A 20,061-nucleotide genomic window follows, 5' to 3' on the forward strand; every position below is an offset into this window, starting at 1 on the left:
CCAGCCCCAAGGTCCCAGGGGAGCCGCAGGTTCGCAATCTTGCAGGAAGAGCCTGAATGCACCCTAACCCACCTCCCACCCTTACAGCTTTGTGAAGGCCAACCTGGGGCCAGGACACCCATAGAATGGGACTAAGCCCTCTGGTCCCTGCTCTCACACTGCGCGGAGGAAGCACTAAGCCCACCCTCTCCTGGGTGTGGTTCTGTGGCACAGCCTGAAGAAAAACCACAGGCTGCGCCTCCCTAAGTAGTTCCAGGTGATCTTTATCTGGCCGGGACGCTAGGGGGGCGGCCTGGGAACCGGCGGCCTCGGCGGCGTCGAGCTGGCGAGGGAGGCACGAGCCTGCAGCTCCTGCCTAGGCGGGTTGAGTGCCACACGTGCCCCGCCCGGTTGCCCCGGCGACCCGGACGGTTTGTTTTCGGACTCTCCCACCAGCGCCCCTGGCGAGGCGGCGGGGGCGCGCGCCCGCGGGCTTCGTTGTCTGTGCGCCTCCGCGCGGCCGCTCCCGCCCCGCCGCCCCCGCCGCGGTGGTTCGGTCCGGACCGCGAGGCAGCAGGAGGCCACCGGAGCCGACGCCAGAGTGGGCGGCCAGCGGCAGGGGAGAAGGTGAGAGGCTGCGGCCCCACCCGAGCCGGGCGCTCCCAGAGAGGGGGTCCCGGGCGGCGGAGGAAGGGCCTGGCGCTGCCACGTTGGCTCTGGCCCGGGTCTCCTTGTCTCCGCCCTGTGCTCGCCTGTCTGCCTGGTGACCCGAGCACCTCCAGGCCCCCTAGGAAACTCTGAAGCCACCGCCCGGGTTCAGGACCCCTTTGGCAGTTGGGGAGCCCCCTTCCCCGACGCCAACGGCGTGCCATTTCTCCCCAACTCAGATACCACCAGCAAAATGCCAGACATCAAGGAGAATGTGCCCCCCAAAGACGCTAGCGTCGCGGAGAGCGGCTCCTGCGAGCCCGAGACCTCAGGACTGACCCAGGAAGACGAGAGCAGCTCCCAGGACCAGCCTTCACGTAGGTCCAGGTCTCCTGGATTCCTTGGGGTGCGATTGCAGGGAGCCTGGAGCGCTGGGCTGCAGGCCGTTGAGGGTACCAGGTCGAGGGAGCCCTCCTCTCCTCTCCCCGCTGCGCTGCTCCCTGTCCCGCCCTGTCTTCACTTGCAGGCCGAGGCCCTCTGTTGACCAGAGGGCTTCAGAGTTACATCCGAGAAGGAAGCCACGTGTGATTAATTGAATCTGACGAGATTTGAGGCCGAGTCAGTTCTAAGCCGACTTTTGAATTTGTGAGTGGAAAAATGACAGATATCTGGAGTTAATTTTAAAGAACCCAGAAGATCCCAGATGGGAATTGTGTTTTTTCGGTATTTTGTTGGCTTGAAGTCATGCTGGCCCGGGCTCATACGCAAGCTCTGCACCGTGTAGATGTCCTTTGGTGTTCATATCAGGGCACCAGGTCTCTTGTACACTAAGTGGTATGGTACCTCAAGACTCACTGAGTCCCAGGCCATCAATCTGAAAGGCTGCCCACGTGCACCAACAGCCTGAGCTAAAATTCGTGAAGGTTGACAGCGGGAGATTTTAGTTCAAACTGAAGTTGAATTAGAATGATTCTCTTATGACCACACGGGGTCGCTGCCGGGTAACAAAACGCACTAAAAAGGCTTATTAGACAGGTGGACCAGATGGGTGATTTTTTTTTTTTTTTCTCTAAATGTAATTTAAGTTCTTACAGTGACTGTTTAAGTGAATCCATAGGTGAGATGCCTCCCAGTAAGATGAATAACCAAACTCCTTCAAAACATTTTTGTATATTAGGTTTGACTAGGTTAAGTTACTATTTTATCCCAAAAAAAAAAATCTTTGGGATCTGGATATTTATACATTTTATCTCTAATTATTCTTGAGCCTTCTTTCCTGAATTTTAGAACTTTTCTGGAGTAGCTTAGTGCTGGACTTGTGAACAATTGAACAGTCTTTCAGGACAGGCTGTGAATGTATAACTAATTAGAACAAATGCATATGTAGCTCAGTGGTAGAGCACCTCTGGGTTCAACCCCTAGTACTGCAATAAATGAATGAATAAATAAATATAAAAATAAAAAAGGCTGTGAGCTTTAACTTGTTATAGGTGGAAAGTCCTTCAGTAAGCTACTGTAGCTAATTCTCATTTAGCGTTATAAATTAGCAGTGGTTCTACATATTTGATTGTGTTTTGACATTTTGACTGAAACTTTCTTCAGAGAAGCTGCAGAAATCGAGGGAACTTCACCCATCCACTTATGGTTCAGCTCAGCAAAGACTGAGTTTTTTTTATAAAGGTCTACAATCACATTTTCCCCTTAACTTTTAGTTTGAAATACTTTGAATTTGTTGAAAAGTTAGAAAAAAGTGAACACTTACATTGTTACTGTCCTCCCATATTGCTTTATTTTCTCTCCATATATGTATTTTCTCCCCCTTGTCTCAGAGACTCCACTTTACCCCTAAATACTTCATCGTGTTTCTAGGAAGAAAGGCACTGTCTTATGTAACTTCTTTTCTACAGTAACTTTTCTTTTTACATTTTAAAATCTTTTGACTATAGTAACATGTTATAAAAGTAGAGCAGCTAATATAATGAACGTACATTTATCCATCACCTACCTTCAACAAGTATCAGTTCACAGCTACTCAGGAGGCTGAGGCAGGAGGTCAGCAAGTTGGAGGTCAGCTTCAGCAACATAGTGAGACCCTGTCTCAAAATAATAAAAATGGCTGTGAATAAAAAGGCTCATTGGTTGAGGGCCTCTGGCTTGAATCCCAGTACTGCAGTGACATGAAGGGACTAGAACTGTGGTGCTGGTTCTGGTCTGTGACAGAATTCTTAGAAATATGAAATTATTAGCAGTGAATTTATTATTAGTACAAGGCACAGTAGTGCCTTCCTATAATCTCAGCTATTGTGGAGGCTGAGGCAGGAGGATCACATGTTTGAGGCCAGCCTTCGGCAACTTAGCACGCCTCTGTCTCAAAAAATGAAAAGGGCTGGGAATGTTGTAGAGTGACCCTCAATCATCTGTACAAAAAAAAAAAAAGTGTGTGTGTAAAATATATTATTGGCAATGAAATCATAAAGATATTGTAATGACTTTTCCTAAAACTAAAAATGAAATTGATTCAGCTTAAAAGACTGCTCTTTATTTTGACAATATTTTCTTTTTCTTTTTTTCCAGGTTAAATGATCCTTTCTGTTACAAAACAGTTTTGGTGGTGGTAGAGTGGAAATTTTATTGCTTATTTTTGCTTGTCCCTACTTTGCAAAATAAAAGTTGGAAAGTTGTGGTCAGTTACTTAAAATCTTTTTGGAAAATTTATTACTCTGTGAAATTCTAAAATCTGGGAAGTATTGCCTTAAAAGATTAAATGACATTGGCATTGTTCAGTAACATCTGAGTGTTATTTCTAGAGGGAATTTGACTTTCATCTTTGGTAGGTAGCAGCAGAGGCAGTAAGTGAAAGGACTTTTAATATATTCTTTACAAATTTTAAGATGTTTCTTTGCAGCTTTGTTACTTCTTTTTTTTTGGCACTTGGGATTGAACCCAAGCAATCACTCTACCTCTGAGCTACAGTACCAGCCCCACCCCCCCTTTTTTTTTTTTTTTTTCATTTAATAAATTTTTTTCGTAGTTGTAGATGAACAGCTTGCTTTATTGGCTTATTCTTATGTGGTGCTGAGGATCAAACCCAGAGCCTCACACGTGCTAGGCAAGCGCTCTGCCACTGAGCCACAACCCCAGCCCCTTCCATTTTATTTTGAGACAAGAACTTGCTTAGTTAATTGCTCAAGCTGACCTCCAGTTTGCAATCCTCCTACCTCAACCTCCTAAGTAGTGTGATTTTAAGAGAATGTGAGTGGGTTTTTTTTTTTTTTTTTTTTTTTTAAGAGAAAAGTTTTCAATCAGTTTCACTTAATATTTTTTTTTATTAAACTGCATTCTTTATTTTTTCCTTCCTTTATGTTGGACTACCCTGAGAGTTTTTAGCACTGTCATGGGGCAGTTCAGAAAACAAATAGCTAGTATGGTTGAGTGAATCTGGGATTAGAAATTTGAGGCCTACTACCTCGAGCAAATCTCTGAATAAAATAGAAATTCAAACTTTCATAGGTTCACTTTTGTCCACCATTTCAGTTACAGATCTGACAGAGACAGTGAATGAGGTTTCCAAGCTGAGCAGCGAGATTGGACTGAATCATGATTTCCATGTGGAGGAGAATCTGCCTGCAAACAGGTATGGACGTTTCTGCTTTCTCCATTTTATTCATCCTGGCCTCGGGCTTAGCACTGATGGCTTCTGACCAGACGTGAAACATTTTTTGTAACAATGTGCTTAGTATTTGTATTCTTACACAGAAAAGTAATAAGTTGTAATAGCATTATTAGTAAGAAGCAAATGTTATTTAACACAGCAAATAAACCAAAGCAGTAATTGTTGGAATAAATAGTTTAGGGGGATTTCAGATCTTCTCTGACAGTCTTGAGGAAGTAGCCTGGCACTCAACAAGTTTGGGGTTTTGGAGCATTTTTTATTTCAGACTGAGGATGCTCAACCTGTATCATGGTTTAGAGAAGAAAATTCACATCTCAAGGACACAGAGAAAGAATGCAAGTGTTTTCAGGAGTTTGAGGTGTGTCTGAGGAGGATTTAAAATGGGTGTCAAAGTAACATGAAATCTCAGGAATGCATTGTAGGATTTTACAAGGAAAGTTTAGAAGAAAATTCAGAAGCCTGTACAAAATAACCAGCTGACTGCCAGAAAGTTGCATATTAGTCATTGTTATTAGATAGGTAACTTTTTATTTATTTTTTAAAAATATGTTTAGCTGTAGATGAACACAATACCTTTATTTTTTATGTGGTATTGAGTATCTAACCCAGTGCCTCATACATGCTAGGCAGGCATTCTACCACTGAGCCACAACCCCAGCCCCAGCTCGGTGGCTTTTAAATTTAACTTGTTCCTTAACTGGATTAATGAGTTCAGAGCATAGCCCATTAACCAATCGGTCCAATAAAGCATTTGCAGTTTCTGGGGCCTAGTATTCAAATCTTCAGAAATTAAAGATCCTATTTTTATTTTCCCTCTGGGTCTCTCAGAGCCCAGGGAAATGCCCAGGGGCTGGTCTGTGCAAAGCTTTTTACAGCGTACCTCGTTGTAAGGGCAACTTTCCAAGGCTAGCGGGCACCCCAGCATCAGCCAGCCCATTCCATGAGCAGCCGGTCTCCCCACAGGGAGGCGGGTGGCTGGCATTTCAACAACCTCTGTGTTCACCATATCTACCATCAGCTTGTGGCTTTGGCTGTGAGGTCTTAGCCAATGGCCAATTATTAATTTGGGGGGGGCAGTAAATTGACATTTGCTGCCAATTTTTATCTGACCCAGTCAGAAATCTGAGGTGTCTGAGGTGTTTCTTACCTAAGTGCACAAAGAACAAAGTGGACAGAAAGCCACAGTTTGGCCCCTGCAGTAATAACTACTCATTGGAACTCTGTTTCCTTTGAAACTGCATCTCTTGGCAGTGAGCTATCACGAGAGGCCAAATGCCCTCTTTAAGTATAAAGTAATTCTTGGTACCCCCAAAACCCAGAGACCAGGGAGATCAGTGCAGAAAAGAGCTTCAGATCTGGGAGGAACCTAGTCATGACTTTTGGGGCTCCATGAAGAAGACAGAAAACCTCTCGAAGGGGAGGCACCATACCTGCGTTCTTCAGGGGGTCTCAGGGTCACCAGAAATCCCCCTCAGCACCTTTGTATGATAGTCAGAACCCCAGTATTTCCTTTGATAATTTTTCATCCACCAAACACCAAATAGAGGCGGCAGGGCTCAGGGGGAAGGTTAAAGGGAATTGGATGGAAGATCAGAGGTGGCAAAGGAGGAGGAGGAGCAAGAACAAATGCTAGGCTCAGGCCAGGAGAAGCCAGTGGGGAAAAAGTGACTAGCAGATGTTCAAAAACGGGTTCAGTTGACTGAGACATTTCCACGGCAGCGGCAGGAGCCTGCAGAGAGAAACATTGCAAAAACGATAGCCTGAATATCAGCTTTTACCTGAACCAACTTTTGATCATAGAGCTCTTTTAAAAAATGTCTTTCCTTCTTTTTAAGTATAGAAGTTCTGTTTTTCATGTCCTCGTTCTTATAATGTCTATAAACTTCTGAAGGCAAACAGGAAAGTTTCTGTGGTTGATGAGAACAATTGGTGAACTCTGGGTTGCTTCTAGAATCATACTTAAGTCTTTATAAAGATTCAAGTTGCAGCTGAGTATGGTGGCACGTGCCTGTAATCCCAACTATTCAGGAGGCTGAGGCAGGAGGATCACAAGTTCAAGGCCAGTCTCAGCAACTTAGTGAGACCCTGTTGGGGGGGGGGGGGCAAACAAACAAACAAAAACCTGTAACTCAGTGACAGAGTGCTTGCCTAGCATGCAGGAGAACCTGAGTTTGATTCCCAACACTGGGGGGGAAAAAAGCGAAGATTGTTGATATTTTTCTTTAAAAAATTAGGTTGTAGCCTGGTGTGATAAAGGGGTTGACCCATCTGTCTTGTCTTGTCTTTCAAATCAGAGAGCAGGTTTGCAACTAAAAAAAAAAAAAAAAAAAAAAAAAAAAAGATTTTTCTGTGCCCAACTTAGAGCTATTTCTGAAGTATTTGGATAAATCAGTTTCTTTCTCTTTGAGTATATGGTTCCATTGTTGCTTAGGAGAGAAGGAAAAAATGTCTTATGCTCTGAATACAAGTCAGGTCTAAACCAAAAGTGTATGTACCGGTGACTCAAGGCACAAGTATAAATCAAATTAATTTTTACCCAAGACCAAAGCTAACTAAATCTTTTATGACTTCAACCAAGGTCTTCAGAAGAGGGAGCAAAAGATGCAGCCCTTTCAAGAGTCAGACCACTTGTAAAGATGGGCAAGAAGAAAGAAGAGCTGAGACAACTCAGTAGTCGGTATGCTGCTGCCAGTGGGCTGTGGACTGTATTCTCGGGGTTTCCAGCCTGGTGGTTGGCTGCCTTCCCACAGACCCCATAATCCATTGACCCGCAGGGAGGGAAGAGTACAAGAAAACAACTTCCTAGAAGAGGAAAGAATCACTAACAAATTAGTACCCCATAGCCAAGCAGCATACAAATTCAAAACAAGCAGTTCAAACTAATTTTTTTTTTTCAGATGTTTTTCTCCTGAGCTCAAGGAATTAAATTACTGAAGAAATAAGAGTTAGATTCAAAGGAGTGAAAGTTTAAATCAGGGACCCAGAGATTCAAAAGATCTTCTGATTTAAAGAATTTTAGCCAGATGTGTGCTAAAATTAGCACACCTGTAATCACAGTGACTTGGGAGGCTAAGGCAAGAGGATCTCAGCAACTTAGTGAGACCCTGTCTCAAAATAAAACATCAAAAGCACTGGAGATATGGCTCAGTGGTTAAGTACCTCTGGGTTCAATCCCAGTACAAAAGACAAAAAAAAATTTAAACTTTGTTCTAAATCTGATTCCTGTGTATTTATTTTTGTTCCTAGGGATTGAACCTAGGAGTGCTTAACCACTGAGCTGCATCCCCAGCCCTTTTAAAAAAAATAATTAATTAGTTTAGACAGTGTCTCACTAAGTTGCTTAGGGCATCACTAAGTTTCTGAGGCTGGCTTTAAATTTCTAATCCTCCTACCTCAGCCTCCCGAGCTGCTGGGATTATAAGCACGGACCACCATGCCCATTCTGTCTATTTTAAGTTGCATTTCTAGAGGTACCACAAAGATGATTGTTTAAAATGAGAGCTCTCTAAATTTTTTTCTTTAAATATAACCAATTTATTTATTCCAAAAGCAATTCAAACCAACATAAGAACTAGTTCGTGCATGTTTCCCACCCCTGGTAAATTTAGAAAGGAAAAAAGACAAAGAGACTCTTTACCACCCTCACCCAATCTCTATAAGTGGACATCCAAGAGCACTAACTATGGTGAAAATCATTACTTTTCTTTGCTAACTTTTTGTCGCTTGTTCTAGGATCTCACCTGTAGGCTCTGAAATGACCAGAGACTTGTTAACCTGCTGACTAGGCCAAAATTGTAGGGAAATTGAAACTTTCCCTCTCAAGCTTTTCTTCTTGAATTTCAGAATCCACTGAGATAAACTGACACTAGATCGTTCAACAGAAAAGGCACAGTGCTGTTAACATGCAGGCACATGGGAATCACTCACCTTGACACTCAAAGAGGGGCCAGACAGTTGAAGCTAAAATACCTTCTTCAGAGGGGGGGGTGAAGGGAGGGGTGCAGGCAGATTGAAAGGAAAGGTGAATTATTATTTTTTCTTTCTTTGTTGTTTTTAGCTATACATGACAGCAGGGTATATTTTGACATATTATATATACTTGGGGTGCCGCCCATTACAATTTTGATTCCATTCTTGTGGGTTGAACATGATGTGGAGTTATACTGGTGGTGTGTTTGCATATGAGCATAGGAAAGTTACGTCCCATTCATTCTAATAGTAAATGATTTTTAAGGGAGGTGAGTGGGCCCAAAGAATAGACAGTCGCCGGAACTGTCTGGTCGCTGGGTGTGGTATCCACTCTAGTCTTCCTTCCTGTGATATGTATCAAGCTCCCACAGTTGATGGGCGACAGAAGTGATTGACAGCAACAGAATATCTTGAGCAGGATCCCGCCTTGGGTCCAAGGGGGAACTTCAGTGAAAGTCCTTCCTTGCATAGCTGTTCCCCAGCTGCTCTGAGTGTGAAGTCCAAAGGCATATTTTGGAGCATCACTTTCTAAGCCCCACTAGTTACAAGCCATTTATCCTGCTGGTGAGAGGGAGTCCCCAGACGCCTTTAAGCAAGCATGACATGATCAGAATTGCATCTTAGAAAATATTTAGTTTTAGAATGGGTTGATGGCAGTGTGGAAAACAGATTAAAATTGGACGAGACTAGAGACACGGGGACAAGTTAATGGTAAGAGATGATGGTAGGAAGGGCGGAGTCCAGAGACGTTCAAGAAGCAGAATCGGTGGCACTTGGCAGTCAGCTGGAGGAACAGGATGAGGAGAAAGTGGTATAGACAAACCCTGCACAATGGAGGCTAATGGAGATGGGGTGTGGGGAAGAGAACGGGGACTCTTTGTTTTTATCTTTGTATCATTCGTATTTTTTATTCAAGAGATGTGTATTCCTACTGTATATTTTGAGGGGGATGTTTGATTCAAGGACACCAGTAGCTATCTGACAACAACTAGATACAGCCTCAGAATTTTCAAACGTTCTCTTAGTAGTCTAACTCTGTAGGTCAGAGGCATCATTTAAATAAACTCTCATAGGAGAACTGATTCCTGTACTTTCACTTTTTAAATACGATGTATTTTAAAGTAGCTTCAGATTTGTAGAAAAAGAAGAGTCCCCATGCCCTCTCACTTACGCAGTTACCATTATGTGTCTTGTATCAATGTGGCACGTGTGTTACAACTGGTGATCCACTGTTCCTTCATTATTATGGACTCACGTCCGTGGCGTATATGGAGTCCACTTTTTTTTTTTTTTGGTGGGGGGACAGTACTGTGGATTGAACCCTTGTCTGCTCTACCATTGAGACACATCCTAGCCCTTTAATTTTTATTTTGAGCCCAGGGTCTTGCTAGGTTGCTGAGGCTGGCCATGAACTTCCCATCCTCCTGCCTCAGCCTCCTGAGTTGCTGGGATTGTATGTGTGCACCATCACAGCCGATTGCCGTTCACTTTTTGTGTTAAACATTCTGTGGATTTTGAAAACTGTATTGATGTGTTTTCACTAGTACTGAGTCGCATAGAGTGATTTCACTGCCTGAAAGTCCCATGCTCCACCTCTTCATCCTTACCTCAACCACGAGGCCCTTGCCAACCGCTGATCTTTTACTGTCTTCATAGTTTTGCCTCTTCCAGAATATTATACTGTTGGGATCTACGATGTCTAACTCTTCAGATTTGCTTCTTTCACTTAGTAATAGGCATTTAAGATTTGTGTTTTCTTGTGACTCGATAGATCATTTCTTTTTATTAACTTTATAAATGGTACTTCTTCATGAAGAGTACTTTTTTGTATGGATATACCAATTTATCCATTTGCCAATTGGAGGACATTTTGGTTGCTTCCAAGTCTTAGCAATTATGAATAAAACTGATATAAACATTTATATACAGGTATTTTTGTGGACATGAATCTTCAGACCCTCAAGGTAAATACCAAGGAGCATGATTGCTGGATCATGTGGCAAGAAGTTCTTAGTTTTCTAGGAAGCTACCAAACTGCCTTTTAGACTGGCAGTAGCACTTTGCTCTCACCAGCCCTGGATGAGAGCTCCCATTTGGGCCATTCAGATAGGCCTGTAGTGTTCATTGTTGTTTCAATTTGCAATTCTTTAATGGTGTTGAACATCGTTTCATATGCTGATTTTGTGTATCTTCTTTATTGAAATTTCTGTTAAGGTCTTTGACTCAGTTTTTCGATTGGGTTGCTCATTTTCTTAGAGATTTTTTTTCAGTCCTGGGGATTGAACCCAGGGCCTCGTGCATGCTAGGCAGGTGCTCTACCACTGAGCTAGTTCCCAGCTCTTGTGTTGTTCATTTTCTTTTCTTTTTTTAAATTTAATTTAAATTTAATTTTTTTTGTTTTTGTTTTTGTTTTTGGTTTGTGTGTTTGTTTTTGGTACTGGGGATTGAACCCACGGGTCTTTACTTCTGAGACACATCCCCAGCCCTTTTTATATATTATTTAGAGACAGGGTCTCATCGAGTAGCTTAGGGCCTCACTAAGTTGCTGAGACCTGCTTTGAACTCACCATCTTCCTCCCTCAGCCTGCTGAGCGGCTGGGATTATAGGCTTATGCCACTGCGCCTGGCCATTATTTAATTTTTTAAAATGAAGTTGTAACATTATCTATTAGATGGACCTGAGGTTAAGCTAAAGGACAGTCCTTAGGACCAAATGTGTCTGACATTAAGAGGGGCTTGCTACACAGTCCTCGTCTTTCCTCGTTGTTCATTTTCCTATCGTTGAGTTTTAGGAGTTCTTTGTACATTTTTGGATACATATCTTTTATCAAAGATAGTCTCCAGTCTATGGCTGGTCTTTCCATTCTTTTGGTAGTGTTTTTCACGGAGCAGAAGTTTTTAATTTTAATGAATTCCAACTTTCCAATCTTTCATTTCCTGGATCTTGCTTTTGCTGTTGTCTCTAAAAATTAATTATCAAACCCAAGGTCACTTAGATTTTCTCCTGGTTATCTTTTTGGAGTTCTATTGTTTTGTGTTTTACTTTTAGATCTGTGATCCACTTTGAGTTAACTTTTGTGAAGTGTGTAAGATCTGTTTTAGGTTAATTTTTTGCATGTGAATGTCTGGCCATTCCAACACCATTTGTTGAAATGGTTCTCCTTTCTCAATTGAATTGCCTTTGTATTGTGTATATATATATTTTTTTCCTCGGGGCCAAGGACCAAACTCAGGCCCTTGCGTGTGCTAGGCAAGTGCTCTGTCACTGAGTTAAACCCCAATACCTTGCATCATTATATTTTTAAGGTGAAAAAAAAAAAAAAAAAATCTGATCTTTCTAACTTCCATGACTCTTTAGATAGTAATGCCATTGAGATTGGGAATTCAAAAGGAATAGGGGTGATAGAGGTGTGTGTGGTTGGGGGGAAGGCAATAATTTTGTCTTAGACCTGTGGATTTAGAAATGTGTCTCTACATTCAGGTGTTATCATAGAAGGAAAACTTTCCTAGATTAGGAGTCTAAGAAAATGAAAGATAATTTCATTTAATGCCATATATAAATGCACATAAATGTCTGTACACACGTACATACACACACACACGTACACAGACACTAAGGCATATACCTAGACTAGAGTGCACAGTGAGTGCCAAGACAGCCTGACTCCACTTGTTCAGGGTTCTTCCCCCTGCAGAGAAGGGACCACTCTGGAACCATGAGAGCCCTTCTGAGAGGTCGTGCTGATGCCCTTGAACTCTGTCTCACCATAGCTTGTTCAGCCCTGCTGCAGTCCATAGATCCTGGCATTGTCTTGTCAGTGTGATTATCTTTTTCCATATCAAATACTGTTTGGGGCTTAGGCAATTATTATCCTATACCTATGTTTTTGGGTAGATAGAGTAATTTTCTCTTTTAACCTAGTCACAGTTCGGAAGGCAAGGTCAAGGAGACAATGCACAATGACTTTTGGGACCATCTTAAAGAACAGCTGTCAGCTACTCCTCCTGACTTCAGTTGTGCTCTTGAACTTCTGAAAGAAATTAAAGAGGTGAGTGGTGTCCATTTGTAAATAGAAAGTTTCTAGATATCCTGGCCTATCGAATATTAATGACTAGAAAATCCTAACTGAACAGGGTCTATGAATCAGTCATGCAGAAATTTGAACAGGAATGGTTTAATATAAAAATAACTATAACAACAGAATTAGAGAAATGAGGGCACTTATCAGAATTTCATTCCTTTTTGTGACTAATATTCTATTCCATGGATAAACTACATTTTCTTCATTCATCAGTTGATAGGTGTTTTTGTTTTGACTATTGTGAATAATTCTGCTGTCAACATTGGTGTACAGGTATCTATCTGAGTCCCTGCGTGGAATTCTTTTAGGTGTATGCTTAGAAATGGAATTGCTGGAAGTTCCAATTTCTCTACATCTTTGCCAACACTTTCCATTTTCTTTCTTTTTTAAAATATATTTTAGTTGTAGATGGACAGAATATTTTTATTTACTTATTTATTTTTATATGGTGCTGATGATTGAACCCAGTGCCTCACATGTGTGTGGCAAGTGTTCTGCCACTGAGCTATAACCCCAGCCTCTCCATTTTCTGATTGTGTGTGTGTGTGTGAGAGAGAGAGAGAGAGAGAGAGAGAGAGACGATTGAGCCCAAAGGGACTTTACTAGTGAGCTATATCCTTAGCCCTTTTATTTTTTCTTTAATATATGTATTTTAGTTGTCAAGAGATCTTTTATTTTATTTATATGTGATGCTGGATATTGAACCCAGGGCCTCACACTTGCCAAGCAAGCACTCTACCACTGAGCCACAACTCCAGCCACCCTGCCCTTTTTATTTTTTATTTTGAGACAGGGTCTTACTAAGTTGTTGAGGCTGGCTTTGAACTTGTTATCCTCCTGCCTCAGCCTCCCAAGTAGCTAGGATCACAGGCATGCACCACTGGGGCTGGTGCTCTATTCCATTCTTTGGATCTTAGCTTTCTAGTGGGTGTGAAACATTATCTCAGTGTGGTTTTCACTTGCATTTTTCCAGTGGTTATAGAAGTTGAGCACCTATTCATGTACTTACTGGCCATTTTTACATCTTTGAAGAAGTGTTTACCCAAGTCCTTTGCCTATCTTTAAATAGGATTGTTTGCCTTTTTGTTGTTGAATTTTAGGAATTCTTTACATATTATACATACTAAATCTTTGTCAGATGTAAGACTGGCAAATATTTTCTCATTCTGTAGTTGGTGTTTTTCATTTCTTTTTTTGGTCCTGTGATGCACAAGAGTTTTAATTTTGATGAAGTTTACCAAATTCAGGATCATGAAACTTTTTTCCCTCCTATGCAGTGCTGGGGATCAAACCAGGACCTCATGCATATCAGCAAGTGCTCTTCCTCCAAGCCACAGCCCCAGCCCTTCCTATGGTTTCTTTTAAGTGTTTCATAGTTTCAGCTCTTAGGTTTTACGTCTTTGATCCATTTTGAAATATTTTTTAATAAATAACTTCATTCAACTTCATTCTTTTACATGTGGATATCCATTTTTTCAAACACCGTCTGTTGAAAAAGCTGTTCTTTCCCCATCAAATGATCTTGGCCTTGCTGTTCAAAATCATTTGACCATGTATCCAGGTTTTATTTCTGGGTTCTCTTTCTGTCTGTCTATATATCTGTCCCTTTTTTCCATTGTATGCTTGGCTGCTTACAGACCATTTTTATTTGATAGTGCATTTCTCTTGTGCTTGTCCAACGTTATTGACTGGGTATGTTACACAATACCTAGTTCCTAATGGGAAGCTCAGGTTGTATGGTCACTTGATGCCATAGGCTTAGCAGTAAACCCTTTCTCAAAAGGCAGATAGTTGTTTGCACCGAGGGTGTAGATTTGCTCCAGAATCCCAAAGGTTTATGTTGGGATTCTCCTATGATTGCTTGCAAGACACTCCTTTACAGCATCCTTGATTACTGTGGACACTTAATATATCATTGGATCTCCAGGATCATAAGACCCTGATTGTATAGTGGCTTGTACTGAGTCTGAACTTGCTGCAGAGCCTACTCTTGCTCTAGTACTCACTTGAAATTTGTAACCTTATGAGTGATTCTAAATGAGTGCCAAAATAGTAAACTCAAATTTGGTGTACATTGCCTTGAAAATCCAAAAAGCCTACCAAGTGTTGTGCCTTTTGTTTTGATGGTGGGTGGTTCAAAGGTAGCAACTTGTTTTTCCTCTCGGGGGGGCACCTGACCAGACCCCTGAAGCTGTAGAAACCACTGAAGTGTGACAGGCCTCTGAATTTGTGTGGGGGTTATCTGCCATCTTCCAGGCTGCAGTATCTCTCTAAGGCATCTAAAATGCTCACTATTTCCTGCTCATGGAATCCAAAGGGCATACAACTGTTTGAGTTCAAACCTCACTTACAGTGCCAATTTGTTCATCAGTCAGGGTATAATAAGGAGTCAGAACCATACAGTAGTTTGAATACAGAAGCTTCCATGATATAGGAACTTGCTAGGAGGAGTAGGCCAGAGTCAGGAAGGAAGGCCTCCTCTTGAGAATCCCTTCAGCACCCTCTATGGACAAAAACCTACCAACCAGCCAAGGAAAAATATTTCAAGGACCCAGCTCCATCTTCTCCAAGTAGGCACTGAAGGGTTAATTTGGAACAGAGAATCTCCACGTTGGTAACTGTCCTAGCTTAACACTTATAAGAGAGTGCAAGCAGCTTTCCTTTTGTCTAACCTAAAGCTGTACAGTGGGGTCTTGCTCTGACAGCACAGTGCTCCATTTGCTGAAGCGTCGACTGAGCCCAGCCCAGACCTCACCGTGTTATGTGTTACAGAGGCAGAGAGGTGAATTAGAATCCCTGACCCCCAGGACTTATATTTTTGGGTTAATGGGCAACTTCAGGTAACTCAGAACAGTTCCTTTGTCTATTTCATCTTTACCTCTCAAAAATGCCTACCTTTTAAAATTAAGAGTACATCGTTACCATGTGAAAATATTTTATATTTGTTGTACCCTGTAACTTCTTATTACTATATTCCTTGATTCTGTTGATCTCTTTATCCTCTTTTCTCTAGAAAATGATATATTATTGCTATGATCGATCCCCTTAAAATTTGAATTATCATTGCCCCCTCCAAACAAAAATAAATAATATCCTATAGGGAATTTAGGGACCCAAATTGTTGTTCCTTAAAAGATATAGGTTTGAGGGCTGGGGTTGTAGCTTAGGGTAAGTGTGCTTGCCTAGCATGTGTGAGGCACTGGATTTGATCTTCTGCATCACATAAGAATAAATGAATAAAGTTATTATGTCCATCTAGAATTAAAAAAATTTTTTTAAAAAGGCCTAGGTTGGAATATCTTTGGCTAAAGGGGTTTCCCAGGGCTGGAGGTGTGACTCAGGGTAAGAGTGCTTGCCTAGAACGTGTGAGGTCCTGGGGCACCATCAAATAAGGTAACGGGGGTGCCCACTGGGGAGAATCTGGGGCTCTGAAGAGAGCCAAGTTGCTCTTTGACTCTTCCTGGGCAGATCTTGCTGTCGCTGCTGTTACCACGCCAGAACCGCCTGAGAAGTGAGATTGAAGAAGCTCTGGACATGGAGTTGATCAAGCAGGAAGCAGAACACGGAGCCCTGGATGTCCCTTACCTTTCAAAATACATCCTCAACATGATGACTCTGTTGTGTGCGCCCGTTCGAGATGAAGCAGTACAGAAACTTGAGAACATCTCAGACCCTGTTCGGTTATTGAGGTATGAAACTTGATTGCTGATTCCTGACCCCTGATCCGCAAGCCAGACCCAGATGGTAGCCATTGCCTGGATTGACTCTTCCCCGCTGAAGACCCAATGCCCCTTTTTTCCTCTCGGGCTTACTGTTTTTCTTTTCCAAAGATGGCCTCAACATGGCCTTTTGTCTATTCTCGGATTGATTGGGCTCAGCTGTGTAACATGCTACCATAAGACAAAATCCTTTCTTCTAAAGAGTGAGATTGCTCCTTTCCTGGTTTTCTCTTGCCCAGTTCACATATAAGGGGACGAGGATGGATAGCTTTAGGAACTAAGGAACTGAGACCCAGGAAGAGAGAATAAAAAAAGAAGCTGCCGCCACTGGCCCAAAGAGTCAAGAATAGCATCACCTGTGATCCCACCCCAGAGAGGTTCGCTGGCAGGCTCTCTGACAGCCTCCACTGACAGCCCTTTGCAGAGACCGTAGAGAAAGAGACGGCCCAGTTCTGCCACTCACTCACTGGGGCTTTGGGTCAAGCATTTTCTGTGAATGTAGAAGGCAGGACTGTTAGTTTTAAGGCCTCTCTTAATTCTAGAGAACAGTGATTTAATGACCCCCCTGTGGGTTTCCCTCTCACTAGATTTCCTTTCATGGTGTAAATATTCTGTTTCCCCCATGTCAGAGGAATCTTCCAGGTTCTGGGCCTGATGAAAATGGACATGGTGAATTACACTATCCAGAGCCTGCAGCCGCACCTTCAGGAACATTCCATCCAGTTGGAACGAGCTAAATTCCAGGAGCAACTCAACAAGCAGCCCAGTATGTATGGCGTGGGGAGCAGGAAGGCAGGAGCCTGCCGTGGCCTGCATAAGAGCACATGCAGACTGTAGGAGTAGAGCGTTCAGACAGGCCCCAGAGCCGGTACCTACTAACCAGGGGTATCTTTTGAAAGCAACCTTGGTCTTGAGGCCCAGAGAAAAAGGTGCCAAAGATGCTCACAAACTCCCTTCCCTGCCCCAGGCCTCCTGGACCACACCACCAAGTGGCTGACCCAAGCAGCAGCGGACCTGTCTACCCCACCTCCGGCTTGCCTGGACACGCCTGACTCTTCCAGTGTGGCGGGCCCTGCTCCAAGTGAGGCAGCCAGCAACTCCGAGCCCCTGAGCCCCACGATGGTGTTGTCGCAGGGCTTCCTGAACCTCCTCCTTTGGGACCCTGAAAACGAAGAGTTCCCTGAGGTAGGACTGTGGGGTTTGCCTACGTTTGTGGCCAGGCTCTCTGTCGCCATATGCTCCCCTGACTGCCTGCTCCCCTCTGCTTCCCAGACCCTGTTGATGGACAGAACCCGGCTGCAGGAGCTGGAGTCCCAGTTGCACCAGTTAACCATCCTGGCCTCGGTCTTGCTAGTGGCCAGTAGTTTCTCTGGCAGTGTTTTGTTTGGTTCACCCCAGTTTGTGGATAAACTGAAACGCATAACCAAGTCCCTGATGGAGGAATTTAACTCCAGGTGAGCAGCGTATGTCTCTTTTAGAGTAGAAGGTGAATCATTGCTTCCATACCACAACAGACCACAGACCCTTGGGAGCCACCCACAAATGGTGGTTTCTTTCCCTAAGTGATCTTGAGGTTTCTGATAAAGAAAAATAAAACTTCCTTTCAGAAAAGGTAGCGTGGAGAATAGTCTGCAGCAAAGGGGTCATTGTTGTGGGAATTGTCGTGGGTTGGTGCTGTGCTTACCCAGGAGCTGGTCAGTCAGCAACAGAGACGGAACACCTCCTGAGTGCAGGCCAGCACACCAAAGGCAGGAGAAGAACCAGAGACCAAGCTCGGGGCCGGGCATGTGGCTCAGAGGTAGAAAGCCTGCCCAGCATGTAGGGAGCCCTGGGCTTAATTCCCAGCATCACCAAAAAAAAAAAAAAAAAAAAAAAAAAAAACCGAGAAGGGCAGAATTGTCATTGATGAGATATAGGACAAATGGCCAAGGAAAATCTTAAAAATGTATAAAGTCCATGGAGTAAAGACATTTGAGTGGTTCCTAGGGCCGAGCTGAGCCCCTTTCCAGAGTTGGTTTTATAGTCTGTTCTAAGGAGTAGGATGTGGTGCCATATATAGAAAGCAGTTGGTGTCCTTGAAGGAAGCAGGGAGGACACGATACTGTCCACCGGCCTGCTGCTTGCCAGGGTTTGGGGGCTAGGTAGATGGCTGGGACTCCCTCTCAACTGGGCCTAAATTCTTGTGGAGTTTCCTGCATTTATGTGCCTCTGCCAGGTCACCTCGTGGGTACCAGGTGACTTTCTTTCATGGTCTAGGCCTGAGGCGGCGATGCAGACTGTGAGTGAACAGGTGTCTCAGGAAATCCATCAAAGCCTCAAGACGATGGGCCTCGCTGCGCTGAGCAGTGACAACACAGCCTCTCTGATAGGACAGCTCCAGAACATCGCCAAGAAGGAGAACTGTGTCCGCAGTGTCATTGGTGAGCATGCCTGAAGGGTGGGAAGTACGTTGGAGGGAGAGAGTGTCCCAGCCTGGAAGTCGGTTCTGAGCCATTCAACAATCAAAGGCCAGGTCCTGGGCAAGCCATGGTTTTCCTCTTCAGTTCAGAGACTGACTATGGGTGATTTGCCTCCAGGAACTCAGGACCTCTCTGTGTGGGATACTGTCCAAACTGGTTGTCCTCTCACTGTGATCCAAGACATTTGACATACATCAGCACATGCGCGCGCACGCACACACACACACACACCTGCCAATGAGAAACTGTTGCTGGGCTGGGGATGCAGCTCAGTTGGGGAGCTTTTGCCTAGCCTGCACAAGGCCTGAGTTCCATCCCCAGCTCCACAAAACCAAAACAACAAAAAGTGTTGCTGAATTAGGCTGGAGAACATGTCCCCATGATAAGGAAATCCTCTGTCCACCTGTTGGAATGGAGGCCATGAGCTTGGCCAGTTTGCTTCTAAGCTCAGCCATCTGAAGAACCACGCTAAGATCCTCCTGTATGTCGGCTACTCAGGATCTAACAAATGGCCACTTAGGCAATCCTGAATGCTCAGAAACTGACTGATCCAGTTCTGTTTTCATCTTTGCTTTGTCCTTGAGTGCTAAATAACCTCAGCAAAGCAACCTCCTTGTCTGCTGGTGAGTGGGAAGACTGGTTCATATCTTCTTTAGCTTAGAAGATGGTAAGCAGAGCACAGGACCATCATTTCTCCCTGGAATCTGCCCTTTTCCTTCTCTCCATCTTTTCCTGCTCACAGATCAGCGGATCCATCTGTTTCTCAAGTGCTGTTTGGTTCTTGGTGTGCAGCGATCTCTGTTAGACCTTCCTGGAGGCCTCACTCTCATTGAGGCAGAGCTGGCGGAACTGGGCCAAAAGTTTGTGAACCTGACACGTCACAATCAGCAGGTGTTTGGCCCCTACTACACGGAGATCCTCAAAACCCTTGTCTCCCCAGCCCAGGCCTTGAGCACAAAAGTGGAGTCTCTCTAATAGCACCAGCTCAGAGCCCTGGCACCTTGGACCCAGGAGAAAGGCCATCATCTTCCTGGGGTGACATCACCAGTGACCAGCAGGGCAATGAGGCCCCCGATCCCACAGCCAGTATACTAGGGCTGAAGGGACCCAGCAAGTAAACAACAACTGGCCCAAACCCATTCACCAATAAACTTCCAAACTGCAAAGAAAAACCAAAAACAATCCTCTACTTTTCCTGTGCTGCCGCTGAGGCCAGGCCCTCAGCCCCCAACTAGCTGAGAAGTCAGCAAGCCCTGTGCTCCCTTCTTTGGCCATCGGCCCCTTTAGCATGTGCAGCTGAGCAGCCAAGACACCTAGGTCCTAGCATTAGTTTCTCTAAGGTGAAGTATTTCTCTGAGAACTCCATGGAATTATCCAAAACGTGGAAATAAGGACTTCTGTGGAAGCCTTTTTTTTTTTTTGTCCAGTTCAGATCAGCAGAGGGTGTGGTTGAAAGAAGTTAGGAAGCTCATCATCAGGACTAGACGCCCCTGAAGGTTTCAGATGATGCAGGAAGTAAAGGGATAGCTAGA

The 20,061-nt window shown here is 43.8% G+C and overlaps 1 protein-coding gene across 2 annotated transcripts; it reads left to right on the forward strand.

The window, feature by feature from the left end:
* The first annotated feature begins 527 nt into the window (after nucleotides 1-527).
* TCP11 (t-complex 11) lies at nucleotides 528-20,061 on the forward strand. 2 transcript variants are annotated; one of them, XM_079148965.1, is made up of 11 exons: nucleotides 528-606; nucleotides 867-1,004; nucleotides 4,162-4,261; nucleotides 6,879-6,977; nucleotides 12,192-12,318; nucleotides 15,820-16,040; nucleotides 16,700-16,836; nucleotides 17,038-17,255; nucleotides 17,343-17,524; nucleotides 18,327-18,490; nucleotides 19,272-20,061. In XM_079148965.1, exons 2-11 carry the CDS (start codon nucleotides 881-883, stop codon nucleotides 19,502-19,504), a joined length of 1,605 nt encoding a protein of 534 aa, XP_079005091.1. In that variant the 5' UTR covers nucleotides 528-606; nucleotides 867-880; the 3' UTR covers nucleotides 19,505-20,061. The 2 variants fall into 2 exon arrangements, with proteins under 2 accessions (XP_079005091.1, XP_079005092.1); XM_079148966.1 differs by lacking the exon at nucleotides 6,879-6,977 and having other exon boundaries at nucleotides 4,177-4,261.

Source organism: Sciurus vulgaris, assembly GCF_902686455.1.
Source record: "Sciurus vulgaris genome assembly, chromosome: 7".
NCBI lineage: Eukaryota > Metazoa > Chordata > Mammalia > Rodentia > Sciuridae > Sciurus > Sciurus vulgaris.

Excerpts from the sequence above, each read along its gene's own strand:
- TCP11 (XM_079148965.1), top strand. The coding sequence starts at position 881 with ATGCCAGACATCAAGGAGAATGTGCCCCCCAAAGACGCTAGCGTCGCG. Across the intron at positions 12,319-15,819 it reads TTCTGAAAGAAATTAAAGAG|ATCTTGCTGTCGCTGCTGTT; the intron begins GTGAGTGGTGTC and ends CTTCCTGGGCAG. Across the intron at positions 16,837-17,037 it reads GCAACTCAACAAGCAGCCCA|GCCTCCTGGACCACACCACC; the intron begins GTATGTATGGCG and ends TCCCTGCCCCAG.